Here is a 27,179-nt window from a genome sequence, read left to right on the forward strand (position 1 = left end):
ATGAAACTAAAATGATGTGCAATTTAATGAGTAAAATAAAAATACACTGATATTTGAATGGCTAATAATAGAAAGTTAGGTACAACTAAATAAAGTTAGTTGGAGATCTAACATATAACCGTCTAAAGTACAAGGTATGGACGTTATGCGGTCAAAAGAAAGCGTGACGAATGAAATCACAAGGATATACCTTTATAACCCAAGCTATCGAAAAAACCATCACAAGTTTCAATCTATCCTTTTGATAATCAGTATAATAACATATTTAGTCTATAATGGTTATATATTTTACTAAATTGATCTTAATTCTAAGGTGGCGTTTGGTTCGTTGGAATATTTATGAGGGAATTAGAATCTGTGAAGGAATTGAAATCTGTCATGAATTGAAATCTAATTCCATATTTTGTTTGGTTCGCACACATGTCAGATGAATTTGATTTCAGTAATGTAAAATGACAGAATTGCCTTTTTTTTTGTTTTATTTTAGTTTGTTTTACAACTTACATGTAGTAATATATTATAAAAAATTAAAAAATATTAAAATTTCATTTTATTGATTGATTATTCATTTCAATAAATTATAAAAATCATGCTAATAAACATCATAAGTTAAAATCATCGCAATCAAAATATGTTAATAAGTTACCAAAAGATAGAGCAATATTTCGATATATTCCAATCAGAGTATGTTAATTAGTTATAAAAAAAATATACCAAAAACTATTTTTATTCAATATATGAATTAGAAACCGACCCGACACGACACAAAATAATAAAAAAATTATTTTTTTATTCAATAAAAATATTAACTTAATTGAAAAAATTATATAAAATATAGGGGTATTATTGTAATTATTCCTAAATATATAAGGTAAAATTATATATTTTTTCGGGTCGGTCCGATTTTTTTCACCTTGAACCCGATCCGACCCGAAATAATAAAAAATTATTTTTATTCAATAAAAATAGTGACTTAATTGAATATATATATATATATAGGGGAATTATTGTAATTATTCCTAAATATATATAAGGTAAAATTATATATATTTTCGGGTCGGGTATTTTTCACCCTAAATCTGAACTCGACCCGACACGAATATCACACTTAAAAAAACCAACCCGACCCGATCAAAATAAAGTTTCACCCGACCCGACCCGAATATATCAATTAGGAACCCGACCCGAAATAATAATAAAATATTTTTATTCAATATATGAATAAGTTACCAAAAGATTGATGAGGGTAGTATGGTCAAATTTCAATTCCCTCCAACAAAGGAATTAAATTCCATCTATTCTTGGATGAAATTCACTTTTCCTCATTTGATAGAAAGTTGAATCTATGAGGGATTCCAATTCCCTTGGAAAACTTGAACTAAACATGAGAAAGTGGTAGAATTGGATTCTAATTCCCTCCAATTCTAAAGGATTTCATCCAACTAAACGTCACCTAAGAGGATTTAAAGTTTATGCTTCCTTTCAAGGAAATTGCAGCTCGGTTTCAAGCGAGAGCTGCTTCTTCAGCCGCACTAGAAGTGCCAAACCAATGCATATATTTCGTCATCTAGTCCTTTATTTCAATACTATATTAACATCATAGTCATTGTCGTCTAAAATCGACAATCCTTCCCGACTCGATCACAAATATTTATTCTTTTGAGACACCAATATTGTAATTTACCCATCTTTTTACTGAATACTTGTATTTAAGATAAATTAAGCATTTAGCCACTTATCTATTCTTGTGGTTCTATTTGAGTCATCTAACTGCTTTTAAAAAAAATCATATTTAACGTTAAGTTTTTGTTCTGTTAAAAAATAAACAAAATCATTGATGTGTTAATTTTTTTTGTTAATTTTTTATTTTTTCAATAATAACATAATATTACTTGTAAGGACATGTCAGCATCACGGTTAATATTTTAACAATAGATTATCAACATGCAACCAAAACGCAACTTACGTATGATTTTAAAAATAAATAATTGAGTGACGAAAACGAAATTACCAAAATAGATGGAGGAACAAATACATAGTGTACCCATATTTACCGGATACATGTATTTATCGGAACAGTCCACGTGGATCCTTGTTAGAAACTTCTAGAACAAGTAAAGTATAAAATCAATACTTTCTTGTCGCTTACAGAGGAAGGAACCGACCGCACCGCCTTAAACAGCCCTAGGTTTCTACACGTCAGTAGCTTTGCTTTTCGTTGAAGACTAAAGACATATGATTTCATTGCGTACATAGAAAGCAGTAATCAATAAGGAAAAAGGTTTCTGAATCCCTAAGTTTTTATCTTTCCAAGGAAGCAAAAACAGGAAAAGCAAAAACTCCATTTCATTTCATTGCGAACCACTCGCGCACACGGTTTTTAGCTTCATTATCCAGATTTTTTTATCGAAAAGAAATTCAGTCTGAAGAGAGAAACAATGGCGAAATCAATTGTTTCAGCCGTTTTGGAGAAGTTGGGTTCCTTAATAACGATACCCGATGAGATAAAACAGAACATTGAGTTGGCTCTGGCTCTTGAGGAAGAAATCGGGAAGCTGTCTGTTCATTTTCAAGATATTCAATCAGTTCTTCAAGATGCAGAATCGAAACAGGTAAATTTGGCCTCTAGTTTTTTTTTCTTGTCTTTTTTATGGATGAGTTTGAAAATTGGATTTTGTTTCGTTTATATTTATGATGTTCAGAGCCGGCGACTGTATTTTGTCAACCATGGGGGCCCTATCAAATACTTTTCCTCTCAAAATGAGTTTTTACACAATATTTTATATGAAATTTCAAAGAAAAATGTTGACTTTTACATCTAATTCGAGCACCTCCCGCAAAATAAGCGCTTTAAGCGGTATTGAATTTGACATCCTGTTTGGGTAAATCTCGGGTTTGAAATTTGAATTTCTAGATGTTTAACGATCATAGTGTGCTGTAAGCGCCTAAGCGGGTTGAATTGAATTTTTAAATCCGGAGATAGTCGGCTTCGATTCATTACTGAAAATATTTGGATTACAAATAAATTGCTCATGAAATTACTAAAACTATTGGAGTTCAAGATATTAAATGAAATTTATGTTGTAAATCTTTTCTTCGTTTTCAACAGGTAAAGGATGGTCATGTGAGATATTGGTTGAAGAAACTCAAAGATGCAGCTTATGATGTTGAAGATGTGTTGGATGAATGGAAATCTGCGAAACTGAAACCACAGCTTGAGAAAGAAGAAGAAGTCGGAAATTTCCCCTTGTTCAAGAAGATGCGCCGTTCTATCTCTTCTCTTACCTTTCAAACTATGCTACACTATAATATTGCATCGAAGATAAAAAACATAAATCAACAACTTGATTGTATAGCTAATGAAAAAGATAGATATAAGTTTGGGTTAGAGAAGGACGTTGAAGAATCCCAAAGGCTAGTAACTGCGTCTTTCATAGATGAAGATGAAGTTTATGGAAGGTTTGAAGATACTACAATTCTAGTGAATATGTTGGTTGGGGAGAATAGTAGTGGAGGGTCAAGTCTCGATGTCATCTCTATAGTAGGGATGGGGGGGATCGGGAAAACGACACTTGCTCAACTGGTTTATAATCACAATGATGTTGAATGTCATTTTGACAAGAGAATATGGATTTGTGTCTCAGACCCTTTTGATGAGATAAGGATTGCCAAAGAGATACTTGAAGCATTTAAAGGTGAAAGTCCAAAATTAGTTGGAAAGGATAACATCTTGCTGGAAGTACGTAGCCATGTTTTAGGGAAGAAAATGCTCATTGTGTTGGATGATGTGTGGACTGAAGATGCAACAAAATGGGGGCAATTGAAAAATTCCCTCAAGTATTGCTCTCTTGGGAGTAGAATTTTGGTAACTACTCGTAAGGAAAAAGTTGCTACTATTATGGGAACAATGTCATCAAACGTATTTCTTTTACATACTTTGTCTCAAGAGGAATGTTGGTCATTACTCAGACATAGAGCATTCTGTGGGAGGACAAGAGAGGAGAGTGAAAATTTAGAAGATATCGGTTGGAAAATTGCCAAAAAGTGCCAGGGCTTGCCGCTTGCTGCGAGCATTCTTGGTGGTTTGCTGCGGTTCAAGAGAACTAGAGAACAGTGGCAGAGTATCTTGGATAGTGAAATATGGGACATTGAAGAGGCTGAACGAGATCTTTTCCCTCCCTTGTCTTTGAGTTATTATGAGTTACCTTTGGCTCTAAAGCAATGCATTTCATATTGTGCTGTCTTTTCAAAAGATACAATATTAAGCAAAGATGAATTGATCAAGTTGTGGATGGCACAAGATTACCTGAAGGGAGTGTGGGTTGAAGAGATGGAGATTGTCGGTGAGGAATATTTTGATGAGCTAAAGATGCGTTCCTTTTTTTATGTTTTTAAAAGGGATGAACTTGATAGTGGTATTGTGAAATACAAAATGCATGATTTGGTTCATGATTTTCTTCAAGTTCTAATGGAAACGGAATGTTTGATGATAGTAAGTGATGGCTTTGAAAAGTTAAAAGTAGACTCGTCTTTTGAAAGGGTTCGCCATGCAACATTGAAACGTAGAGAAGCTACACCAATGGAACCTAACATTTACCATTTCAAAAAGTTGCGTAGCCTTCTTGTTGACTCGAGCTATCATGATACTTCCTCTCTAGGCCCATATTTGCCCAAGTTGTTTGATCAATTGACTTGTCTAAGGACATTAAATTTGAGTAACAGTTTGTTTGGAAATTCAATTGAAGAACTTCCTGATGAAATAGGAAATATGGTTCACTTGAGATATCTTAACTTGAAAAACAATAGAAAATTGAAAGAATTACCTGAATCGCTGTGCGAGTTGTGCAATTTACAGACCTTAAACCTAAAATGGTGTGATAGTCTAAAAGAATTACCGAGTGGAATTGGAAAAATAATCAACTTGAGGCATCTTGAGAATGAGCGAACAGACTTGAGATTGATGGCAATGCCAAAAGGAATAGGAAGATTAACAAACCTTCAGACACTAAGTGTGTTCGTGGTGACTGATAACAATAATGCATCTACTCTTGGAGATCTTCAAATGTTAAAGTATCTTCGAGGGCATCTTAAGATTAGTGGGTTGGGAGCTGTGTGTGATTTGACTGAAGCTAAGAAAGCAGAAATTCGAGAAAAGGAAGGCCTACGCACTTTGATACTGGATTTTGCTATTCCTAAGGGATTGATGTCAGAAAGGTTGCTGAGAACAAATGATGGGGACCTTCTTGAAGCTTTGGAACCACCTCCTTGCTTGGAAAAATTGGAGATAAGGTGCTACCGTGGCCGCACCATATACCCCTATTGGATGATGGGTTTGACCAATTTGAGCCATGTTTCACTAGGTTCTTGCTTGCATTTGAACTTTTTGCCTCCCTTGGGGAAATTGCCGTCCCTTGAATCACTCTATATAGGGGAAATGAGAAGAGTGAAAGAAGTGGGAGTGGAATTTTTGGGTGTAGAAAGAGAAGAGACATCAGCACTGCCATCATCTTCTGAATCACCTTCATCATCTATTATTGCCTTCCCTAATTTAAAACATCTTGAATTCTTTGATTTGAAAGAATGGGAATCTTGGATGCCATTGACAATCAGAGAAGAAGAGCATATTAGTGTAATGCCTCAGCTTCGTTCCCTAACTATTGGTTCCTGCCCGAAGTTGAGGGAACTACCGTGCTACATTCTTCAGAATACTAGTCTAAGGCAATTGGATATAAGTCAGAGTCCTATTCTTTCAGGACGTTGCAGAAAGGAGACTGGAGAGGACTGGCTAAAAATTTCTCACATTCATAGCATCATAATCGACGGTCTATGCACTCAAGTAAACAGCTCTTCTGTTGAAGAGTTTGGGGTATTGCGATTGCAACCAATACACAGGTGTTCTTATATTTTATTATCATTATTATCCGTGTAAACTACAGCACATTCAAGTGTATAATTTACCAAAATTAGTTGTTGAACTGTCTAAAATTTTGTTGGAAGGATCTACTTTTTCTGATGTTGTTACCATGAGCTATTGTTACCCTTAACTAATTATCTCCTGCTATTTGCATGCTTTTCAGCTCTTCATCAACTTTGGAATTTTTCCTCGAAGCCTTCCGACAGAATTGATGGGAGATATGTATGAACTATAGTTATCTTTATGCCTTTTTTATTGAAGGTTCGTAAAGTCGTTGAAATATATAGATCTTTGTTTAACCTTTCTTTCCCATAGCAATCAAGTTGATGTTAATTTCCAGCAAGAAAATCAAATTATACTTCTAGGAAATTGTTAGAATGTTAATTTTGTTTCAAGGCACCTCTGTAAAATTATTGAAATGCATACAATGTTGATCGTCCTTTGAAGTTCATGCGACATCGAGATCAATACTTTCGATTTCAGAGCATGTGAAGAGGGAATCTCTCCCTTGAAACATCTGGGTATTGCATAGAAATTAGAGTTTGGTAGTAAGTTATTCCTTAAATGTTAATGATAAATGGAACCAAGTAATTAGTAGTTTAAAGTTTAGGCTTATTTGAACTGGAATTTAAGGCAAGTAATATGGGATTCTACTCAATTGATTTGGCTGTCTTATTATTTGTTGTCTTGAATTGGTTAGGAGACACAAAGGGGCTTCTCCAAAAGAGATGTTACAATCATGGTATCATAGCCTTGATTTTGCCAGCCGTGGGTGTGGGAAGAGGTTTCCTTTAGGTACATGCCAACTTTTTGACAAAAGGCGCTTTCAATATCAGTGAACTGGTGCTTCAGTATGAAATTTGGTCAAACCAGCGGTTAAACGGTTTTTGAAAAAGTGTCATAGAGTTTCAGCTAGATTGAGACTAAAAGAGCTGTTAGCTAAGCCTTCGATCTTCTTTGCTTCATGGGATGATGCCATTGGAAAGAAGGAAGGTTACTAAAGCACGCTGCATCTCTAGATTTTGTGTGGTGCCAATAAAGGTAAACGGGCAACAAATCATGGTTATGGAAGGAAGGCATTATTTTTCATCATATATTGATCCTGTGTCGAAATTGGTCGTTACTTTGCGAGTCATCCTTATGATCTGTAAATCCTGTTGTGTAATGTTCATACTCTTGTGTAACATAGCTTTTACCCTTGTGCATATTCAACGTTCATATCAAAAGCACTTATATATTTAATGAATTGTACGACTCATTTATTCATAATTTTTCATATAGATTTTTATTAATGATTAAAACCGAATTATCCTTTTGGATGTTTTATCCTTCCGAGAGGCTCATGGGATCATCCATCCTTTGAATTACTGTTTCGAATTTTCCCAAGTGGTCAGTTGGCATTGGGTTTGAGCTGCATTTTTATCAATATTTAATATTTCTCATAAAAAATAGAAAACTGAAGATGGTAATTTCTTAAAATTGGTATTTAATTTTTTTTATCTTAAATTGTCACTTGAATGAAGTATTTTCTTTAATACACGATCTTTTTAATATTCGATCAATTGATTAATTGGTATTGACTATTTAGAATGATAATCTCAGTGTCACTAACGATTATGCATCATAATCTATGTTATTGAAAAAATTATATATTTTTTTGGTGAATAGTGTACTTTTGGCTTGGTGAAGACAGGTTTTGGTTACAGATAATGCAATCAAATTGTTAAAGCGGTAAAACTTCTGTTGGTGACTGCTGGAATGCTTGCCAACCCATTGAGCTAGTTCTAGCAATTTTCTCTGACTTTTCTGCTATTACATTTGCCTCTCTTCGAATATGCTCGACGGAGATTGCCTATTCCTTCGCCATCATATCGTGAGTCCTGTTTAAAAGCGTTATTGAAGGGCCCTGGTTTGTTTGGGGTTGTAGTAGTCGAAACACTTTAAAATTATCTACTTCAAGGATGATCTTCCGTATATCCATGTTACTAGCTTGTTTAAGTCCTTCGAAATTTACCCATAGTTCGGCTTCAACTATAGAGCAACATCCAATTCCCTTGTGAAACTTGTTACCCATGTACCCGAGATATTTCGAATAACTCCTCCGAACGATGTGTAGTACGTGTTGTCCTCTCTAGTTCCATCCGTATTTAATTTCCACCACCCTTGTGACGGTGTTGTCCAATGACCCATATGTTAGTTTGAGACAAAGTTAAATCATAATATAAATATAAATATGTTATACAAGTGAAATGGTCCACGATTAAGTTGACCCCAATATAAAAAAATTATTTTCAAAAGAACCAATGCCTGCCAACGAACCAAATATTCAAAATAAAACAATAAATATTCAGTCTTTAACCTTCAGCCTCACAAGTTGCTCACCAACTTTGCCTCCAGATCGTACACCCTCTGGAAATATCGCTGATTTCTTTCCTTCGATTTTAGAGTCATGAATCCCTTCTACGCCAAACTGAACATGGACATCAACGATTTCCCTCTAACATTACTGCACGTCATCTAAGCTCCTAATCTCATCCCATAACCAGCCTCTTGCCAAGTTATAAGCCTGAAAAATATTGCCCCAAATCTGTCTAGAGTATGCACACCTGAAAAACAATTGATCACTTATAGATACCCATTTTTGTCCGGATTAAAAAAATATTATTAATTATTATTATTATTAGTAGTATTAATATTTACAGTACAAGCAATCCAAGTGCAAATTACAAGTCCAGCAGCTGAACCAGGCCTACCCAGATGCAGACCCAACATAAAAATGGATCCAGACCCGATGCCCACGAACTGACCCGACCCGTGACCCGAAATGACCTATTTTTGGATTAGGGTTTTCTAACCAACCTAAGCTACTGCCGCTGCCAGTGACCATCCAGATTCAGACCTGCGTCGAACGTTCCAACCACCGAACAAAGCCATCAATGACGAGCCACCGGACCACTGAAGATGCTACGTCATTACCTACGCCAAATATCACTCAAAAAAGCACCAAATCAGCCAAAATCCCCAACGAATCCACTACACATATTTTAGTGGCATTAAATCTCGAAAATCTGGATTTTATTATTTTTAAATCATACCACTATCAGATCTGAACCAGAAAAGAAGCAATAAATGGAGAAGGCTTATTCGAAGGAGGGGAGAGGAACGAACAGCAAGAAAAAATTTATGTTTTGTAATGGGTATAAAAACCCTAACAAAAATCAATGTAATGGAGATTTCTGAAAGAAATAGAAAAAAGAATAGTTCGAATCCAAGGTAATCAATTTTTTTTCTTCGTTTTATTCCTTGCATGCATATATATATATATATATATATATATATATATATATATATATATATATATATAAAGAAGATGTTGGACTCATCTCGCCGATGTTGTTTTCAGTTGGGACCGAGAATCTCGTTGGCTTCGGGTTTTGAGGCGTTGGGGAAGGCCATCATCGGAGCATGGCCAAGTTGGGTTTAGTTTTGGTGTACGGCGCTGTGGAGTAGAAAGAGGAAGATAATAGTTGAATAGTTTTTGCTTTTAGGTTAGTTCACGTTTAAAATGAAAAAAGCAGAGGAGATATTGTCTCATGGGTATTTTGGGTAAATCATCTTAGGTCCCCCACGCCTTGCTATGTTCTTGCATTTTAGTCTCTATTTTTGTTGTTTCTTTAATTTAAATGCTCTATTTTCACTCTTTGAAATCTGATCCTTTTTATTGCCTCCCTATTTAATTTTAAATTGGTAGCCATGCTTTATTTTTATTTCATATTGGTCCCTATGTAAATTTTGTTGATAAACATTAATATTAACTATTAATTATTAACAATTATTTTTAAAATTAAGATTTATTTGCTAATTTTTATTTTTCGTACACATCCCATATATTTTCTTTTGGTTCATTTTTAGTCACTAGCTACTATGCAAAAGGAAATGCATTTTATGTTTGTAATCCCTGTACTTTGGCTTTAAATGCATTTTAGTTCTGTTTTGGGTTACTTTCATATTATTTTGAGCATTTTATTTTATTTGCATTATATTTTTATCCTTTATGTTTGTTTACTTATTAGACCAAATTATCCCTATTTATTCCGATAGATTAATTTCATAATCTATTCGATTTATTAAAAATATACGCACTTGCCTTTTAAAACTTATTTTAGTACCTGCATGTTTGATTTTCCCATTTGTAATTCATATATTTTTTCTTATTTTTATATTAATATATTGTGCACAGTACATCTATACATGTGTTAAGATTTCTTTAAAGAGAAAATAACCTCAGTGACAAAAAATGCCTTATAATATACGATTTTAACCAACTTTTTTTGGATTTGCCAAAATGACCAACTAAATCGCAACGCGATCGATAATTCACAACGCGATCTCCGGTATCGCAAATCAGTTTCCAGATTCGCAACGCAATTCTGACTATCGCATTGCGATTTCCCAAATTCGCGTTGTGATTTTCCTAATTCGCATTGCGATTTACGTAATCGCATTGCGATTTACGTAATCGCATTGCGATTTAGTAAATCGCAACGAGATTCTGACTATCGCAATACTGAATTTCAAATTCGCAACTCGATTTCTGAATTCGCAACAGGTTTTAATTTCGCAACACAAATGTTTTGGGTATATAACTACGCAGCAGCAGCAACTCATAACCTAAATCCCTAAATCGCAACTCATTCTATCTCCATCTATCACTCTCTCTGGCGACATCCGTTCCTATATCCAACGACATCCTTCCCCATCCGACAACAAGTTTTAGTTTCGCAGCTCGTTTGTTTAGTAAATTAATTTACAATAATGAAATCATCTAGTGTTGATCATGTTTGGATAGATTTGTGTTTTGGAGGGTCATGGGAGAATGTTCATGGTGTTTTACAATATATGCCTTTACCCATGAATCTTAAACTAAAACTGTAATTAAAAAAGTTAACTTATGAAACTCTAATGTTACGTGTTGTAAATAAATTGAATTTAGAGCTCCTAAGTGGATTTAGGCTATCTTATCAGAGAAATGGTAAAGTTTATTTGTTAACCGACAATGAAGATGTTGAATGATTCATTACTTACATTAGTGTTTCAAGTGATGATGTTACATTGTATGTTGTTGAACCTAGAAGTAGTGAAGTTGGGTCAGTAGCGGGTAGTAATCAACTAAGTTTTTCAACCCCAGTTTATGGTGCTCAAAATTTAATGGTTCCACCACAATTTCATCACCAAGCAAATATTGTTTCACCACATTTCCAATACCAAACACAATCTCAAAACCCACAACCTTTCCCTAATCCAAATCCCAATAAACTTTCAGCACCAAATTTCGGTTTTCGTATTGACCAGTTAGACGATGATGAGCCAACAAAAAAAAATATGAGTACTAGTCAGTATTTGAAATTTGATCTTGGTCAATACCCGGACTTTGATCTTGGTCAATACTCAGATTTTGATGATTTTTCAGAAGAAGAAACAGACCCTGCGTATAATGATTTTGATATTGGTCAATACCTGAATTTTAATGATGAAACAGCCGTTGCCGAGGAAGATGTTGTTGATGATAATGAGGAGGAAGTTACGACTGTAAATGAACATGTTGAACATCCATTCTGTAATTCATATAACACTGAAGAAGAAAAAGAAGAAGAAGAAATCCCCAAAGAAAAGTCCCCGAAGAAAATACCACGGGAGTATAACTGGAATATGCCAGAATTACTTCAGATACCGGAAGAAGAGTTGGTAAAGATAGCAGTTGATTGTTACACAAAAATTATTCGTATCAAGAAAGATGATTGTTTTGATACAAAGGAAGACTTGAAGATAGCTTTGTATACGAAATGTGTGGAAGATGGCTATCAACTAAAAGTTAACAAATCAAGCAAAGATCGTTTCGAAACAAGGTGTATGATTGACAAAAACTTTATGTGGCGTATGATTGCAAAGAGGATAAAAGATTGCAAAATTTTTCAAGTTAGGACTTTTATTGATAAACATACATGTTCAAGAACCCAAGTTTTTCCTCACCATAGACAGGCAAACAAAAAGGTGTTGGGTGGTTTTCTGGCTGAGTTAATGTTTTTGAATGGTAGGGTATATCGGGGACATGAAATTATGACTGACATGAATGCTCGGTTCAAGATTAGTATCTCATATTCTCAAGCTTGGAGAGCCAAATGTTATGCATTGGAATTGTTGAGGGGGTCGCCAGAAGCATCGTTTGCCCAACTACCGGCTTATTGTCACAATTTAAAGCTGAAAAATCCTGGGTCGGTAACTCATATCAAAACAGATAGAGATGGACGCTTTGAGTTGCTGTTTATCGCCATTGGTGCTGCGGTTAGTAAATCAATATAATTTTGTTGACTCATTTTTGTTAGTTACATGCATTTCACATTTAAATGATTATATTTCTTGTGTATATGATTTTGTAGATTCGTTCGTTTATTAATTGTATGCGCCCAGTTATTATAGTTGACGAAGCACATTTAAAAGGTCGATACCTTGGAGTAAACTTATTAGCAGTAGCCATGGATGCTAACAATGGGATACTGCCAATAGCTTACGGGGTTGGCAAATCTAAAACCTCTAATTCATGGACATGGTTTATGGGGCATCTTAGGGATTGCATAGGTCCTATTAGCAATCTGACAATCATATCCGATAGGGCAAACTCAATTGACAACGCTGTTAGAAGGTGTTTCCCAGATGTTTTTCATGGACTTTGTGGTGTTCATTTGTATAGAAATCTAAAATCAAGGTCTGCTAGTATAAAAAATCACAAATGGACATACTGGAAGGCTGTAAAAACTTATCGGGAAGTGGATTTTAATAAGCATATAAACTGTTTAAGACGTGTTTTGCCTCAGTGTGCTCAAACACTAGAAGGTGTCGGGTTTGAAAGATGGTCAAGAGTACATCAACTTGGAGCAAGATATGGTTTCATGACATCTAATAGTGCAGAATCAATCAACGCTCTATGTCGTCATTCCCGGAAATTACCCATTACTATGTTAATGGAGTTTTCTCGAGCCTCTATTCAACAGTGGTACTACAAGAAAAGAAACCATGCAGGTATTATTTCTTTAAATTCGTAACTTATCATATATTTTACTAAGTATTATTTATTTAAATTTACAGGAACATTGGAACATCGTGTTACACCATGGACAGAAAAAAGGATAACGAAACGTGTTGTGAAGTCAACGTCATGGAGAGTTGAACCATGTTCAAACACTTTGTTTGAAGTACTGGATAATAACTTAAATGGGCTTGTCGATCTAAATGCAAAGACGTGTAGTTGTATGAAATGGCAAACATCTGGTTATCCGTGTGACCATGTTATAAAAGTTTCTCTTCATCTAAACCAAAATGATTCAAGCGCATACGCTATGGATTGCTACACTACAGAAGTATATCGACAGACTTATGGCGAGATTGTCTACCCTATTCCACATCCTTCTGAGTGGGACATACCAGATGACTTACAAACAGTTTTGCCACCATCCATAGACAGAAGGCTACCTAGCCGACCAAAAAGTCACGATCGTATACCGTCTAAGGGTGAAGAGAAGAAGAGATCGACATGTAGTCGGTGCAAGGAAAGTGGTCATACAAGGTTGACATGTGGATCACCAGTGCTATCACAATCATATTTTCCTCTACCAAAATATGGATCCTCATCAAAATCCAAAGCTCATATGGTGTCAAGCAAAAGGCAATCAAAATCGCAATCATCTTTAAAATCCCAATCACAATCGGCTTCACCTTTTGGGACTGTTAACTTAGGTGATTTTTAAATGCAAATGTTGTATTATGTGGATTTTATGTGTGAACTTTTAACATTTTCAGTTAGGCATGTATTAGTAACTTGAGTTTGAAAATTACTATGATCTATTCAGTTGTTATCACTTATTAGGCATTCATTTGACTATCGCAACATGGAAATGACGTTCGCAATCATCTTAATGTCTATCGCAACGCGGAAATGACTATCGCAATGCGAAATGAAAATCGCAACGAGAGAATCGCAATGCGAAATAAAAATCACAACGAGAGAATCGCAATGCGAAATGAAAATTGCAACGAGAGAATCGCAATGCGAATTTAGTTTTGTGTTACGATTTTAGTTTCGCGTTGCAATTTTAGTTTCGCGTTGCGATTTTGTCGTTGCGATTTTCATTTCGCATTGCGATTCTCTCGTTGTGATTTTCATTTCGCATTGCGATTCTCTCGTTGTGATTTTCATTTCGCATTGCGATAGTCATTTTTGCCTTCAAATAATGCAGATTGAAATCAACAAAATCAACCATTACATTTCAATCAATTAAACAAGCACAAATAAGAATTATGTTCACATCAATTATACAAATCAACTTTTACAAATCATCTTTTACAAATCAATTAAACAATCAAAAAATAAGCAATAATTCTTATTTCCTCATCTACTATTGAATCAACTTTTGCAGCCATACATCATTTTCACGCAGCTCACTTCTGAGATTAACCTGCAGAAACCAAACATTTTCTCAAACAACACTTTCTACACATCTAAAACCTACAAACAGCAAATTATTGAATTCTAGGTACTTAACCAAACATTTTCAAACCAAAAGCCTATAAACTTACCAATTGTTTATGGACATTTTTATAATGCGGATGTAGGTAGGCAGCGTCTCGTATATATCGATCTAGCCATATAATGCCGAAACCACAAGCCTACTACAGCTCTATCTCTATCGGTGGGAGATAGATACTTTATACTTCCTGTGATCAAACGCTCCAACGCCAAGCATACGAGAGGACCACAATCCCCTCTGGGTCCATTCGTTTGTTGTGGTACGGTCTCGTCTCTGCTAACTGTAATATTGAGCTTCTTTGGCTTCTTGTTTCCAGAATGAGTCCAATAATTTATCGCATCCAAGAATTTAGCCAAATGAGAGCTCCATCCCTTAATAATATCTCTTAAATCAGCCAATGATATGTAATTTATCATGCTGTTATATACTATTGCCTTAAGGGATGGGAGCTGAAGCTCGACGAGAAGCCAATGTTTACGTTCCAAAACAGGGATAAACACCTGCAATCATAAGTAATAATTCATTCATTTGCGCACTTATTTATGAATACCTTTAAACTCAATCTAAAATAAATACTAACCTTATCGACTTCCCACCATGCAGGATAAAGTTTAGCTTGTCCATTGCCCAACGCAAATGATTCATCTCGTTGATTCTTCAAGTGAACGGCGTTAAAAGACGTCGGCATAATTGTATATCGTGTATTTCTTTTATTTTCCTTAAGTTTCCTAATTATTAGAAGACGTGACACCCACGCATCGATATGTTATTTTACAAAAAAAGAAATATATTAGTAACTTACATAAATTTAAAAAAATAATCAAATTGAAATATAAGAAAAATATAAGACTTACCCCTCCATCGAAATAGCCATTGTCTTCGACCCCTAATAATACACCCCACCAAGACCGATCAAGCAACAAATAGATATCATCGTTGAGCTTGCATATGTCAGTGAAACACCCCTGGATCCGCTCATGTAGTTAAAAATCAACTGTGGTCTTAGCCCAAAGGGTGTTATCCAGAATTGTGTCCGGTAGTTGTCTCCTCTCCACTTCAGATACCGGAATGGTACTGGCCAGTAACTCATACAAGAGCCAACTATCATCCATCATGTCCGGCACGTCAGAGGGTTTTTCAAGAATCTTACATATGACGCCATGTGAATCGGGCTCTTGAATGGTGGGAGGGACCTCTTCAACGATGACAGTGGCCTCTTGAACGGTGGGAGGGGACTCTCGAGGAATGATAGGGGCCTCTTCAACAATAGGAGTGGACTCTTGAGGGATGACAGGCGAGTCGGGCTTCTTCTTGCGGTGTCTTCGCACTATTGGGGTATACGGAGACTTAATAGCACGTGCACGCCGTCTGATGCGTGAACTCTGTCGTGCAAGAAAAACCCAACGTAAAGCATCCACCTTATCGGGACGCTAAATAATTAAATACAAAAATCAGTAAATAAACAATCATGATATTTAAACAGTGAAAACAAAGACAAATATGTTTCAAACTTGCATTGAATTCACCTAAGTCATTATTCTATCATAGTTCACAAAATGCATCAGATAACAAAGACAAATATGTTTCAAACTTGCAACACTGTCAACTTAGTATTTGTCTATTGGTTGAAGTAATGCAATTCATTCAAGTTTCAATTTGCAGAAGAAGAATAGTTTCTGGAACTTAAAATCGCAACGTGAAAAATGACTATCGCAACGCGAAACGAAAATCGCAACGCGAAATGAAAATCGCAACGAGAGAATCGCAATGCAGAATGAAAATCGCAACGCGATTATAGTTTCGCGTTGCGATTTTTGGTTTCGCGTTGCGATTCTCTTGTTGCGATTTTCATTTCGCGTTGCGATTTTCGTTTCGCGTTGTGATTTTCATTCTCTCGTTGCGATTTTCATTTCAACCAAAAGATAAAACAGTGTTGCTAAAATATAGTTTCAAGAATAAACTATTTCTTCTTTTTCTGCAAATTGAAACTTGAATGGATTGCATTACTTCAACCAAAAGACAAAACAAAGACAAATACTAACTTCAGAGTATTAAAGAATACACAGTTTAGCAGAATTGGTAGCAAACGAACAAATTTACTTTCAACCAAAGGACGAAACAAAGACAAATACTAACTTCACAGTGTTAAAAAATACACAGTTTAGCAGAATTGGCAGCAACCGAACAAATTTACTTTCAACCAAAAGACAAAACAAAGACAAATACTAACTTCACAGTGTTAAAGAATACACAGTTTAGCAGAATTGGCAGTAACCGAACAAATTTACTTTCAACCAAAAGACAAAACAAAGACAAATACTAACTTCACAGTGTTAAAGAATACACAGTTTAGCAGAATTAGCAGCAATCGAATAAATTTACTTCAACCAAAAGACAACAAAAGACAAATATTAACTTCACAGTGTTAATAAACAGTTTAGTAGTATTGGCAGCAACCAAATAAATTTACTAAGCAATCTAAGTGAAATGGTTAATCTAAGTGAAATTACGAGTAAATTTATCATCAAGTTAAATATGGAAAATCTTAAACTTACCTCGTTGCGTAGAGTATGAACCTCATTCTGCAATGATACTACCATCTCACGTAGAGCGACAACCTCACCACGTAAAGTAGACACCTCCACACGCCATGCACCATCGTTATCGCGTAGAGTATCGATCTCCTCACGCAAGGCATTGACCTCATCACGTAACTCCCTTGACTCATCCCGTGGAGGTGGAGGTGGAGAACAGGGAGATAGAAGTCGTGGCATCTTTACCGGTCGCCTATCATGAGGTGATGGTGGAGAAGAGGCTCGATGATGTGACGGGATAGGTGATGGCTCTCGTTACAGAGGTGTATAGTCGGGTCGATCAGGTGATGGCTCTGGGTGAGGTGATAGCTCTCGAAGTGGAGGCTCATCATTCGTGCCATCAAGAAAATGCTGACTAGCTTGTCACCAATCAGTGGCAAGCTCAGCCTCCGTGGGTGTCAGTCTCATTAATGGAGTGTTGGCCTCCTAAAAATATAAAAACTCAAATAAAGTTAAACGTCTACTATTAATAACTTGTTTATATATGATAGTATTTGTGTTAACTTACATTATTTATTGTCGCATATGGTATTAAGTCTTCCCAATCCAACAGATGTTTCCTCTTCCAAGAAATAGCCCTAGGAATATCATTTGAAGTTTTTAATGCATATGTCTGCATGCTGGGGAAAGCCTCGAATATCCAAATCTACAAACAATATAATAACAAACATTAGTAATTGTTAAATAATTAATTATAATTTTGAAAACATTATATAGAAATTCTTACCTTAAAGGCCCAAACAAAGCCTGACAAAGTGTATTTCGACCCATCGCCACGTAAACTTTTGCGGTCATCAAAGGCAGACGACAACTTAGTCCATGTAGCTTTCCATATATACGAACCCCACGAAAACAGATTCCATACATTTAGGTCCTCTACCAATAATATTAGCTCCTGAGGAATAGGTTGTCTGGCCTCTCTGCCTAAAAAGTCGGCATACAAAAGTACTAGAAGGCATACTCGGACAACATCGATGTCATTCATCCGAGTAAAACCATCTTTCTTATTAAACAATTTCTTCAGGTCGTCGACGTGTAAGTTCGGCTTCTTTATTGACTCATCAGGAAAAACCCTGGATAACCATGATGGGCGGGTGATATGACGAGTGTACCGGCCTACATCATCGTGTCCTAATCGTAGACCAATGATTAAGCAGAACTCCTTCCGCCCAAAACAAGTATACGCCGGTGGAAAATGAAACCATATCTCTTCCTCACCACGTTGTATACTGTCGGGTAGATCGCTAGTCATGGTCTGAAGCCACAAATGGGTCAAATTAGCATCTCCACCCAGATGTTGTACTCTCAGCCATGGCCCGAAGCAGGTTTCCTCAAACAATTTTCTTTGTTTATGTGAAAGCTTTGAAGCAATTGTAGTGGCTAGGCTAACTTTATTCCTTAATGTCAATGAAGCCGAAAAAAATTTCTACAAAAACAATAAACATATCAAGTTAGATATACTAAAAACTACACTGTGAAGATATACCAAAAACAATAAACATAAATAATAGTTTATTCTTGAAACTAAAATTTGCAACACTGTTTTGTCTTTTGGTTGAAATGAAAATCCCAACGCGGAAATGACTATCGCAACGAGAGAATCGCAACGCGAAATGAAAATCGCAACGAGAGAATCGCAACGCGAAATGAAAATCGCAATGCGATTTTGGTTTCGCGTTGCGATTCTCTCGTTACGATTTTCATTTCTCTCGTTGCGATAGTCATTTTCGTGTTGCGATTTTCATTTTCATGTTGCGATTTTAAGTTTAGAAACTATTCTTTTTCTGTATTACTTCAACCAAAAGACAAAACAAAGACAAATACTAACTTCACAGGGTTAAAGACTAAACAGTTTAGTAGTATTGGCAACAATCGAATGAATTTAATAAGAAATCTAAGTGAAATGGTTAATCTATTATTGAAATTACCAGTAAACTTATCATCAATTTCAATATGAAAAACCTAAAATAATGCAAAAATTTCAAAATAAAAATAATTAAAAAAACTAACCCTCGGAGGTTGATTTTCCATTTCTGAATGATTGTGAGGGATTTCTGACCGTGAATGGTTGTGAGGGATTTCGCCGGAGATGGGGACGGAAATATTTGGAGATGAGGACGGATTTTGCCATAGAGAGTAAGAGATGGAGAAGTGACTGAGTTGTGATTTTAGATTTTAGGTTATGAGTTGCGATTACGGGATATACTGTGGACGGTTCAGTTTTCGATATATTAATATATTCGTGTTTGGAATTTAAAAAAAAAAAATACGCGTTAATACGAATGGCGCTATGTAAATCACAATGCGAATTAGAAAAATCGCAATGCGATTACGTAAATCGCAATGCGAATACGTAATCGCATTGCGATTTACGCGTTGCGATTTTCCTAATCGCATTGCGATTTACGTAATTCGCATTGCGATTTACGTAATCGCATTGCGATTTAGGAAAATCGCAACGCGAATTTGGGAAATCGCAATACGATAGTCAGAATCGCGTTGCGAATCTGGAAACTGATTTGCGATACTGGAGATCGCGTTGCGAATTATCGATCGCATTGCGATTTAGTTGGTCATTTTGGCAAATCCAAAAAAAGTTGGTTAAAATCGTATATTATAAGGCATTTTTGGTCACTGAGGTTATTTTCTCTTCTTTAAATTGTTATATTTTATCTTGAATTGCGTGTATGATATATATATATATATATGTATATATATATATTAACTTTTATTGAAATATGCATGATATATATATAAATGTTTTACGCATTATACCTATATTTTAACTTTTATTAAATCTCTTTGATAATATTTTTAGTATTGTTATCTGAATGTCTTTCAAGAATTGATTTATAGAACGGACGTAGAAAGTATCATTTGATCAAAGTGGTATAATCCGATACGATATTCGAACGAAATGAGAATAGATCTAGTTTGTTTTACTAATTAAATCTTTTGTGATTCAAGGCATTTGTATGTAGTAATTTATTTTGTTGTTTGCAAATTATCGATAATTTATATTCTATTTGCTTTTTTTTTAAATCAATGAGGATGAAATTTTCTTTATGAATAAGAAATAGATGAAATAGCCTTCCCGACAAATGATTGCTAATGTCGGGATTTCTTTTCAAATTAAAGAATTTTCTCTAATTAGTTAATTAATTTGAAGCAAATTAATTAATACTCAATAAATGGATCATATCTTAACTATATATATTCAATTCATGATTTCCACCATTTACGACAATGTGTAAACAACATAGTACCAATTTTGGGTGATGTGGGGGTGTTAATCATTCCCTAGGCGTAACCGACTCTTGAACCCGTTTTAATCGAATCTCTGGTAAATGCAGACCAGATTTTTGTCTTAAAAATGATTTTTCTTAAAATTGGTTTTAAAAGACATTTTTAGATATTCGACATACCTAACCCAAAGGCCGATGGCGGCTCTTTTCATTTTAATTTAAATTAATCCAAAATCATTGAATTTACCAAATTAAAAGTCGTAACCGTTTTAAAACAATAAATAATTGTTCCAACCTAAAAACGATTATGACAGCTTGGCGACTCTGCTGGAGATTAGAGAGTCAGACTGTAAGTCACTTACTAATGGTTGTTGTGGTGGAAATTATGAGTTCGAGTCTTTAGTTAACTTATGATCTTTTTTATTGAAGTTTTTAATTGCTTCATTATTTTTATTGCCATACTAACATTTGAATCTTTGCTTTCAGATGTCCAAGTATGTGTCGAGAGGTTTCATTTTTCTTTTGAGTTAAAGGGTTGAATGTTCCTCCTCACACATATTACATGCATTTGCATGACATGAGCTCTAGACCCGAGCTTTAACCCAAATTAGTCAGGGTGAATGCTTTATTCTCGAAAGAATTTATTCTTCGTATGGGTTTTAGCAAATAACCCATGGGATACATACTTTATACCTTCGAAGGGATTTATTCCTCATATGGGTATAAGGTAGTGAATCCCCTCGAATTGAACTCGTTTCGTTCAAAACCTGTAATAGGTGAGGATCGAGGGTTTGGCAGCCCAAGGGGGCATCGACATCAAGGACAATTCGAGTACATTTTCCTGATAGAGCCGAAACCATGCATAGTGAATCGTAGAACGGTAACCCTAGGTATAGACATATCAAACCTCTGTCCGTCAGTAGATACCCAAATTAAGTGTACACAAAGGAAGAACGTTTCTAAACCCTTATCTTTTGCTTTAAATTTGTATAATAAAAGCATGCGAACTAGATACCATGTGGTTATGATTAATTTCTTGAATAATCATTGTGGGTAGATAGCATGTCCAGGTAGGAATGTTATTAAAACATGTTCGGGTAGATATAATGACAGGGTAGGTGTTTTATTCATCTTTGAATAACATTTTTATTTGTATCAATTATCTTACCTGTACTAACTAATTTCTTTTCTTTTGTTTGTATACACTAACTTATTTCTTTTGATTGTCATTTTTCATCTTTTTTGCATTGCATTGCATCTTCATGACATAATGCAAAAGTGTTAATTCTCAAGGGGATACTCAAGTGGAAATTTTACACAGAAGAGATAAAAAATTTCAATCAAGCAGTCGTATACACAACATTTGTCGAGGGCTAAGAGAAGTCCAGAGTACCAGAATGAGACTTATTCAAATATCGTGCAACATTCGAGACTGAAATGATGATCCACTGATCCAATGAGTAATTTAGCAATATATTCTTATCTATGATCATTTCATCGTTAACTATTAAAGAGTAATGCACTCCAACATCACGGGGCATTAACAAAGTTAGGATACAAAGCGCTTGGGGGACATCATTTTCAAGGACGAATACTCAAGGTGAAATGGTGATCCACTTCAGACTCAACATCTAAGTGAAGACATGTCTGTAAAGTGCATTGTGTTATAATGTGAAAGCTTTTATTTATGGTGAAAATTATTCTACAATATCCATCGTTGGGATCAATATTTTGCATTTGCATTTTCATCATTGCATTTTGCATAGCATTCATTTCAGTATTTTTGTATGCATTAATCGTACTGTAACCCCCTAGACCCGACCTATGCGTTTCGACTAAGTCTAGTGGATTACATTATGATTCTTAAAGATATTTTCTGAAAACTGTTATTCAATCAATGTAAATCACATTATAAATGATATGATATTATACTATCAAAACCCAACTTATAAATATAATACCAATAAGTAATTAAATTAAAACATGTCTTAAAAATCAAAATCACGATAAACCGAATATTAATAGAAAAAGTGTAATCACTATAAAATCCAATACTTTAAAATAAGGTCCATGTCACCAAAATAAAGTCAACTTGCAAGATAAAACATTACAATCAGATATACTTCAAGAGATATGTTGATCCTCCAAGTGCTCGAACCGAGGTATCTAACCAACAGTATCTGAAAGGGGGAAAACATTTTCGAAAGGTGAGCTAGGCTCAGTGTGTCCCAATATTACCTTAAAATCACAATAGGTACATTAACAAATCATAGTCCAGCAAATCTCATAAATTGATAAAAGAATTTAACTTTTGAAAATCATAGTTTATTTCTTGTACACCATCAATAGTTTCCAAAACTATTTTCCATATAGCTTACTTTAAGCACACATCAAAAAGAAAGCCAACCTAAGGATAAGCTTTAGAGCTTGTATCCTTAGGCCCACAAGTCCAAGTCCATATAGCTTACCCTAAGCACACAGCAAGGGAAGCCAACCTAATGCATCTTGGGGCCCTCAAGAATCACATTAGGCCCGTTTATTAGCTTGATCAGAGCTATACTCTCGTAATTCAATTCAATCCAAAATCAATAATCATAAACCAGTCATCATAGTCCATAAATCATCACCAGTAAATCGGTGTACCAATAAACAGTAAACCATAGTTTTCATGGTACCATATTTCAAAACATATAAAACAATTATGTAGTAAACAGGGAACACACCTCGATAATAGGTTCAAATAGTAGATCTATTGATTGCTGGTTTCACCACGCTCTGCTACAGTTTTCGAACCTATTTTATAAGAACACTATATTACTTATGGGTAACATAAATAGATCTCTAAAATCATAAAATTACGGGTCTTACGGGTGAATACTGGCACACGTGGTTTAACCGATCTAGAAGAGTTGAGTAGAGCTGTCGAACGATCCGGAGAGTCTCTTGTACCTTCAAACAATAATAATCTATCAGTCCCAAATCTTACTTAATTGTTCAAAACTAGACTTCTTAAGTATATAAGCATTTTTCGGGTTCGACTATCAATTTGGGGTATTTCGAGTCTGAATTTGGCCAAACGAATTGCGGAATCGAAATCAGGACGTCAATAAACATAAAGTATGACTTTTCAAAAATTCAAATTCTTGGTCAAAGTCAAAGTCAACCACTTTGACCGTCGATTTAGAGACTTTCGAGTTCGAATTTGGTGAAATAGACCCTAAAAACGGATTCGAGACGTCAAAAACTGTCAGGATATATATTTTTGGAAAACATTAACGATCGTTTAATAGCCGCTCAAAGCCGATCAAAGTTCTGGTCAAGGAGGTCAACAAACTGCCAAAAATTTGAAAATTCCCAAAATGTCACCTTTTTTAAAATAATTCCCAGAGTGTCACCTTTTACGAAATAATTCCCAATATGTTACCTTTTTTCCAAATAATTCCTATAATGTCATTTTTTTTAAAAAAATAATTCCCAAAATATCACCTAACAACAATTATTTACCAATCTAGCCATCTTCTTAAAATATTTACTAAACTAACACCCAAACCGGTCAACCACTATTTTGAAGCTCCCTGGTGTCCTAAAAATTCCCGAAAAATTTCTAAAATTTATTTTAAGCGATTTTGAGATACTTACAAAGCTCGGTTCAAAATTTTGAACGGTGGAGAGCTCGATTTCAACAAATACGAAACTTTGACCGCTTCACCCCTCCACTCGCCGGCGACGACGGAGAAACGGTGAACATCGGTGGACTCGGAACGATGCAAGGAACACGATGGTGCAGGAGGTGTCGAAAACGGATCAACGATCGGAGATGAATTTATGATTTTCTCGGCGGTGGTGCTTAAAAAACGTCGAGACTTTGACTCGAAATTCACGGCGTTTGACAGCGTTTCGCTATAATTGGTTTACTAAGCTTTGTTCACGAGTCGAAGATGAACACGATGGTGGTTTCAATTTGACGGTCGGAGGTCGGACGGTGTCGGAATCGGGCTTCAAAGCAGAGGTGCGGGAGGAGAATTTTATGAGTTGGTTTCTGTGTTTTCACGCAGAAACCAATTCTTTCATTTAATAGAAAAGGCTGCCGACACTTTTTGGGTAAATTCAAGGCTTGGTCCCTGAATTTTCTTCAACTCTAAAACAGGATAAAATTTTTGAAAACTTTCAATTTAGTCCCAAAATTTCACCAATTTACACAATTATAATTTTTTTCTTTTCATTTTTTCAGGGTTGTTACAATTCTCCCCCTCTACAAGAAATTTCGTCCTCGAAATTTACCTTATGAGAATAGTTGAGGAAACTGAGCCTCCATTGACTGCAACGTCTCCCAAGTAGCTTCTGAGGGACCTCGATTACTCCATTGAACTTTGACCATTGGAATACATCTATTCTGAAGAACTCGCTCATCTCTTTCTAAGATTTGAATGGGCTCCTCCTCATATGAAAAATCAGGTCTTAGCTCTACTTCCTCAACCTGAATGATGTGACCTGGATCTGGACAGTATCCCTCAACATTGATACATGAAAGACATCATGAATACGACTGAGCTCAGGAGGCAACTCAAGCTGATATGCAACAGGTCCTACCCTCTTCAAGATACGAAATGGTCCAATAAATCTTGGACTCAATTTACCCTTACGCCTGAATCTCAATACTTTCTTCCAAGGTGAAACTTTTAAAAAGACATGATCTCCAACCTCAAACTGTATATCTTTCCTTCTCTGATCTACATAAGACTTATGCCTATCAAATGCCTCTTTCAGACGGTCACGGATCAATCTGACTGTATCCTCCGTCTCTCGCACTAACTCAGGTCCCAAAGTCTTCCTATCATGCAACTCAGTCCAACAAATTGGGGTACGACATCTACGCCCATAGAGTGTTTCATAGGGTGCCATACGAATGCTTGTCTGGTAACTGTTATTGTAAGCAAATTCAGCCAGCAAATTCAGCCAAAGGCAAAAAGTTCTCCCAGCTACCATGAAAATCCATTACACAACTCCGTAACATATCCTCCAGAATCTGAATCACTCTCTCAGATTGACCATCAGTTTATGGATGAAAGGATGTGCTATAATCCAATCTTGTTCCCAAAGCCGTATGTAGCGCCTTCCAAAATCTCGAAGTAAATCTCGGATCTCGATCAGAAATAATAGACTGGAACACCATGTAATCGGACAATCTCTGAAATATACAATCTCGCCAGCTTGTCTAAAGTATATTTTACCCGCACAGGAATGAAGTGAGCTGACTTTGTAAGTCTATCAACAATCACCCAAACTGAATCCTTTTTCGAATGAGTCATAGGTAAACCAGTAACAAAATCCATAATAATACGCTCCCATTTCCATTCAGGAATCTTGATAGGTTGTAACAAACCTGATGGATGTTGATGTTCTACCTTAACTTGCTGACAAGTCAAACACCTAGCCACAAAATTCGAGATATCATTCTTCATGCCGACCCAATGATACCTCTCTCTCAAATTTCGATACATCTTATCTCCACCGGGGTGCATAGCATATGGACTACTATGAGCCCCAGTAAGGATAGTCTTCCTCAACTCAGCATCACCAGGCACATAATACCAACCTTTAAAGCATAAAACTTCATCCTGATCAATTGCGTAATCTGAGTTTGTCACATGCTCTACTTGCTCAATTATTGGAAACAAGGAGCTATCAAGGGGCTGCTTAGCTTTGATCTCATCAACCAAGGTTGGCTTAACTTGCAATTCTGCTAACAGAGTGCCATCGTCATATAAATTCATCCTGGCCATTAAAGACCTCAACTTCGATACCGTCTTTCGACTCAAAGCATCCGCTACAATGTTACCTTTACCAGGGTGATAATCAATCACGCAATCATAATCCTTTAGAAGCTCTAGCCAACGTCGTTGTCTCAAATTAAGCTCCTTCTGGGTCAAAAGATACTTTAAACTCTTATGATCCGTGAAAATGTAACACTTCACTCCATAAAGATAGTGTCTCCAAATATTCAAGGCAAAAATCACTGCTGCTAACTCCAAATCGTGAGTAGGATAATTACACTCATGTGGTTGCAGCTGACGGGATGCATAAGCCACCACCATACCTTCCTGCATTAGAACACAACCAAGTCCTGAATGTGTCACATCACTATACATTGTAAAATCCTTCCCGGAATCTGGTTGAATCAACACCGGTGCTTGAGTCAAAACCGCCTTTAATTTCTAAGCTCTCTTGTTGTGCCTCGCCCCATTCAAACGGCACATTTTTCCTTAACAATTTTGTCAAAGGAGAAGCAATGATCGAGAAGTCCTCAACAAAACGTCAATAATAACCAGCCAAGCCCAAGAAACTGCGGATCTCAGATACGTTCTTAGGTCATTTCCAATTCATAATAGCCTCTATCTTGTTGGGATCGACCTGAACACCTCGCGCAGAAATAATATGCCCCAGAAACGACACTTATTGAAGCCAAAACCCACACTTGCTTAGTTTGACATAAAGACGATGCTCTCTCAAAGTCTGCAGAACGATCTTCAAATGCTCGTCATGTTCTGCCTCAGTACAAGAATAGATCAGAATATCATCAATGAATACCACCACAAATTGATCCAAATATGGTCGGAACACCCGATTCATCAAATCCATGAAAGTTGCAGGAGCATTCGTCAAACCAAAAGGCATCACCAAGAATTCATAATGACCATATCTAGTGCGAATGGCCATTTTTGCAATATCAGATCCTTTAACTTTCAATTGATAATACCCCGAACGAAGATCAATCTTAGAGAATACAGTAGTTCCTCGCAGTTGAACAAATAAGTCATCAATCCTGGGTAGTGGGTATTTATTC

General features: G+C 35.8%; 1 protein-coding gene across 1 annotated transcript; it reads left to right on the forward strand.

The window, feature by feature from the left end:
* The first annotated feature begins 2,300 nt into the window (after nt 1–2,300).
* LOC120212462 (putative disease resistance protein RGA3) lies at nt 2,301–7,190 on the forward strand. The gene is made up of 4 exons (XM_039210753.1): nt 2,301–2,612; nt 3,110–5,892; nt 6,078–6,175; nt 6,615–7,190. The coding sequence occupies exons 1-3, from the start codon at nt 2,439–2,441 to the stop codon at nt 6,124–6,126; spliced, it is 3,006 nt and encodes a 1,001-aa protein (XP_039066684.1). The 5' UTR covers nt 2,301–2,438; the 3' UTR covers nt 6,127–6,175; nt 6,615–7,190.
* The last annotated feature ends 19,989 nt before the right edge of the window (nt 7,191–27,179 follow it).

This window comes from Hibiscus syriacus, unplaced genomic scaffold (genome assembly GCF_006381635.1).
Source record: "Hibiscus syriacus cultivar Baekdansim isolate YM2019G1 unplaced genomic scaffold, ASM638163v2 tig00110013_pilon, whole genome shotgun sequence".
NCBI classification, from domain to species: Eukaryota; Viridiplantae; Streptophyta; class Magnoliopsida; order Malvales; family Malvaceae; genus Hibiscus; species Hibiscus syriacus.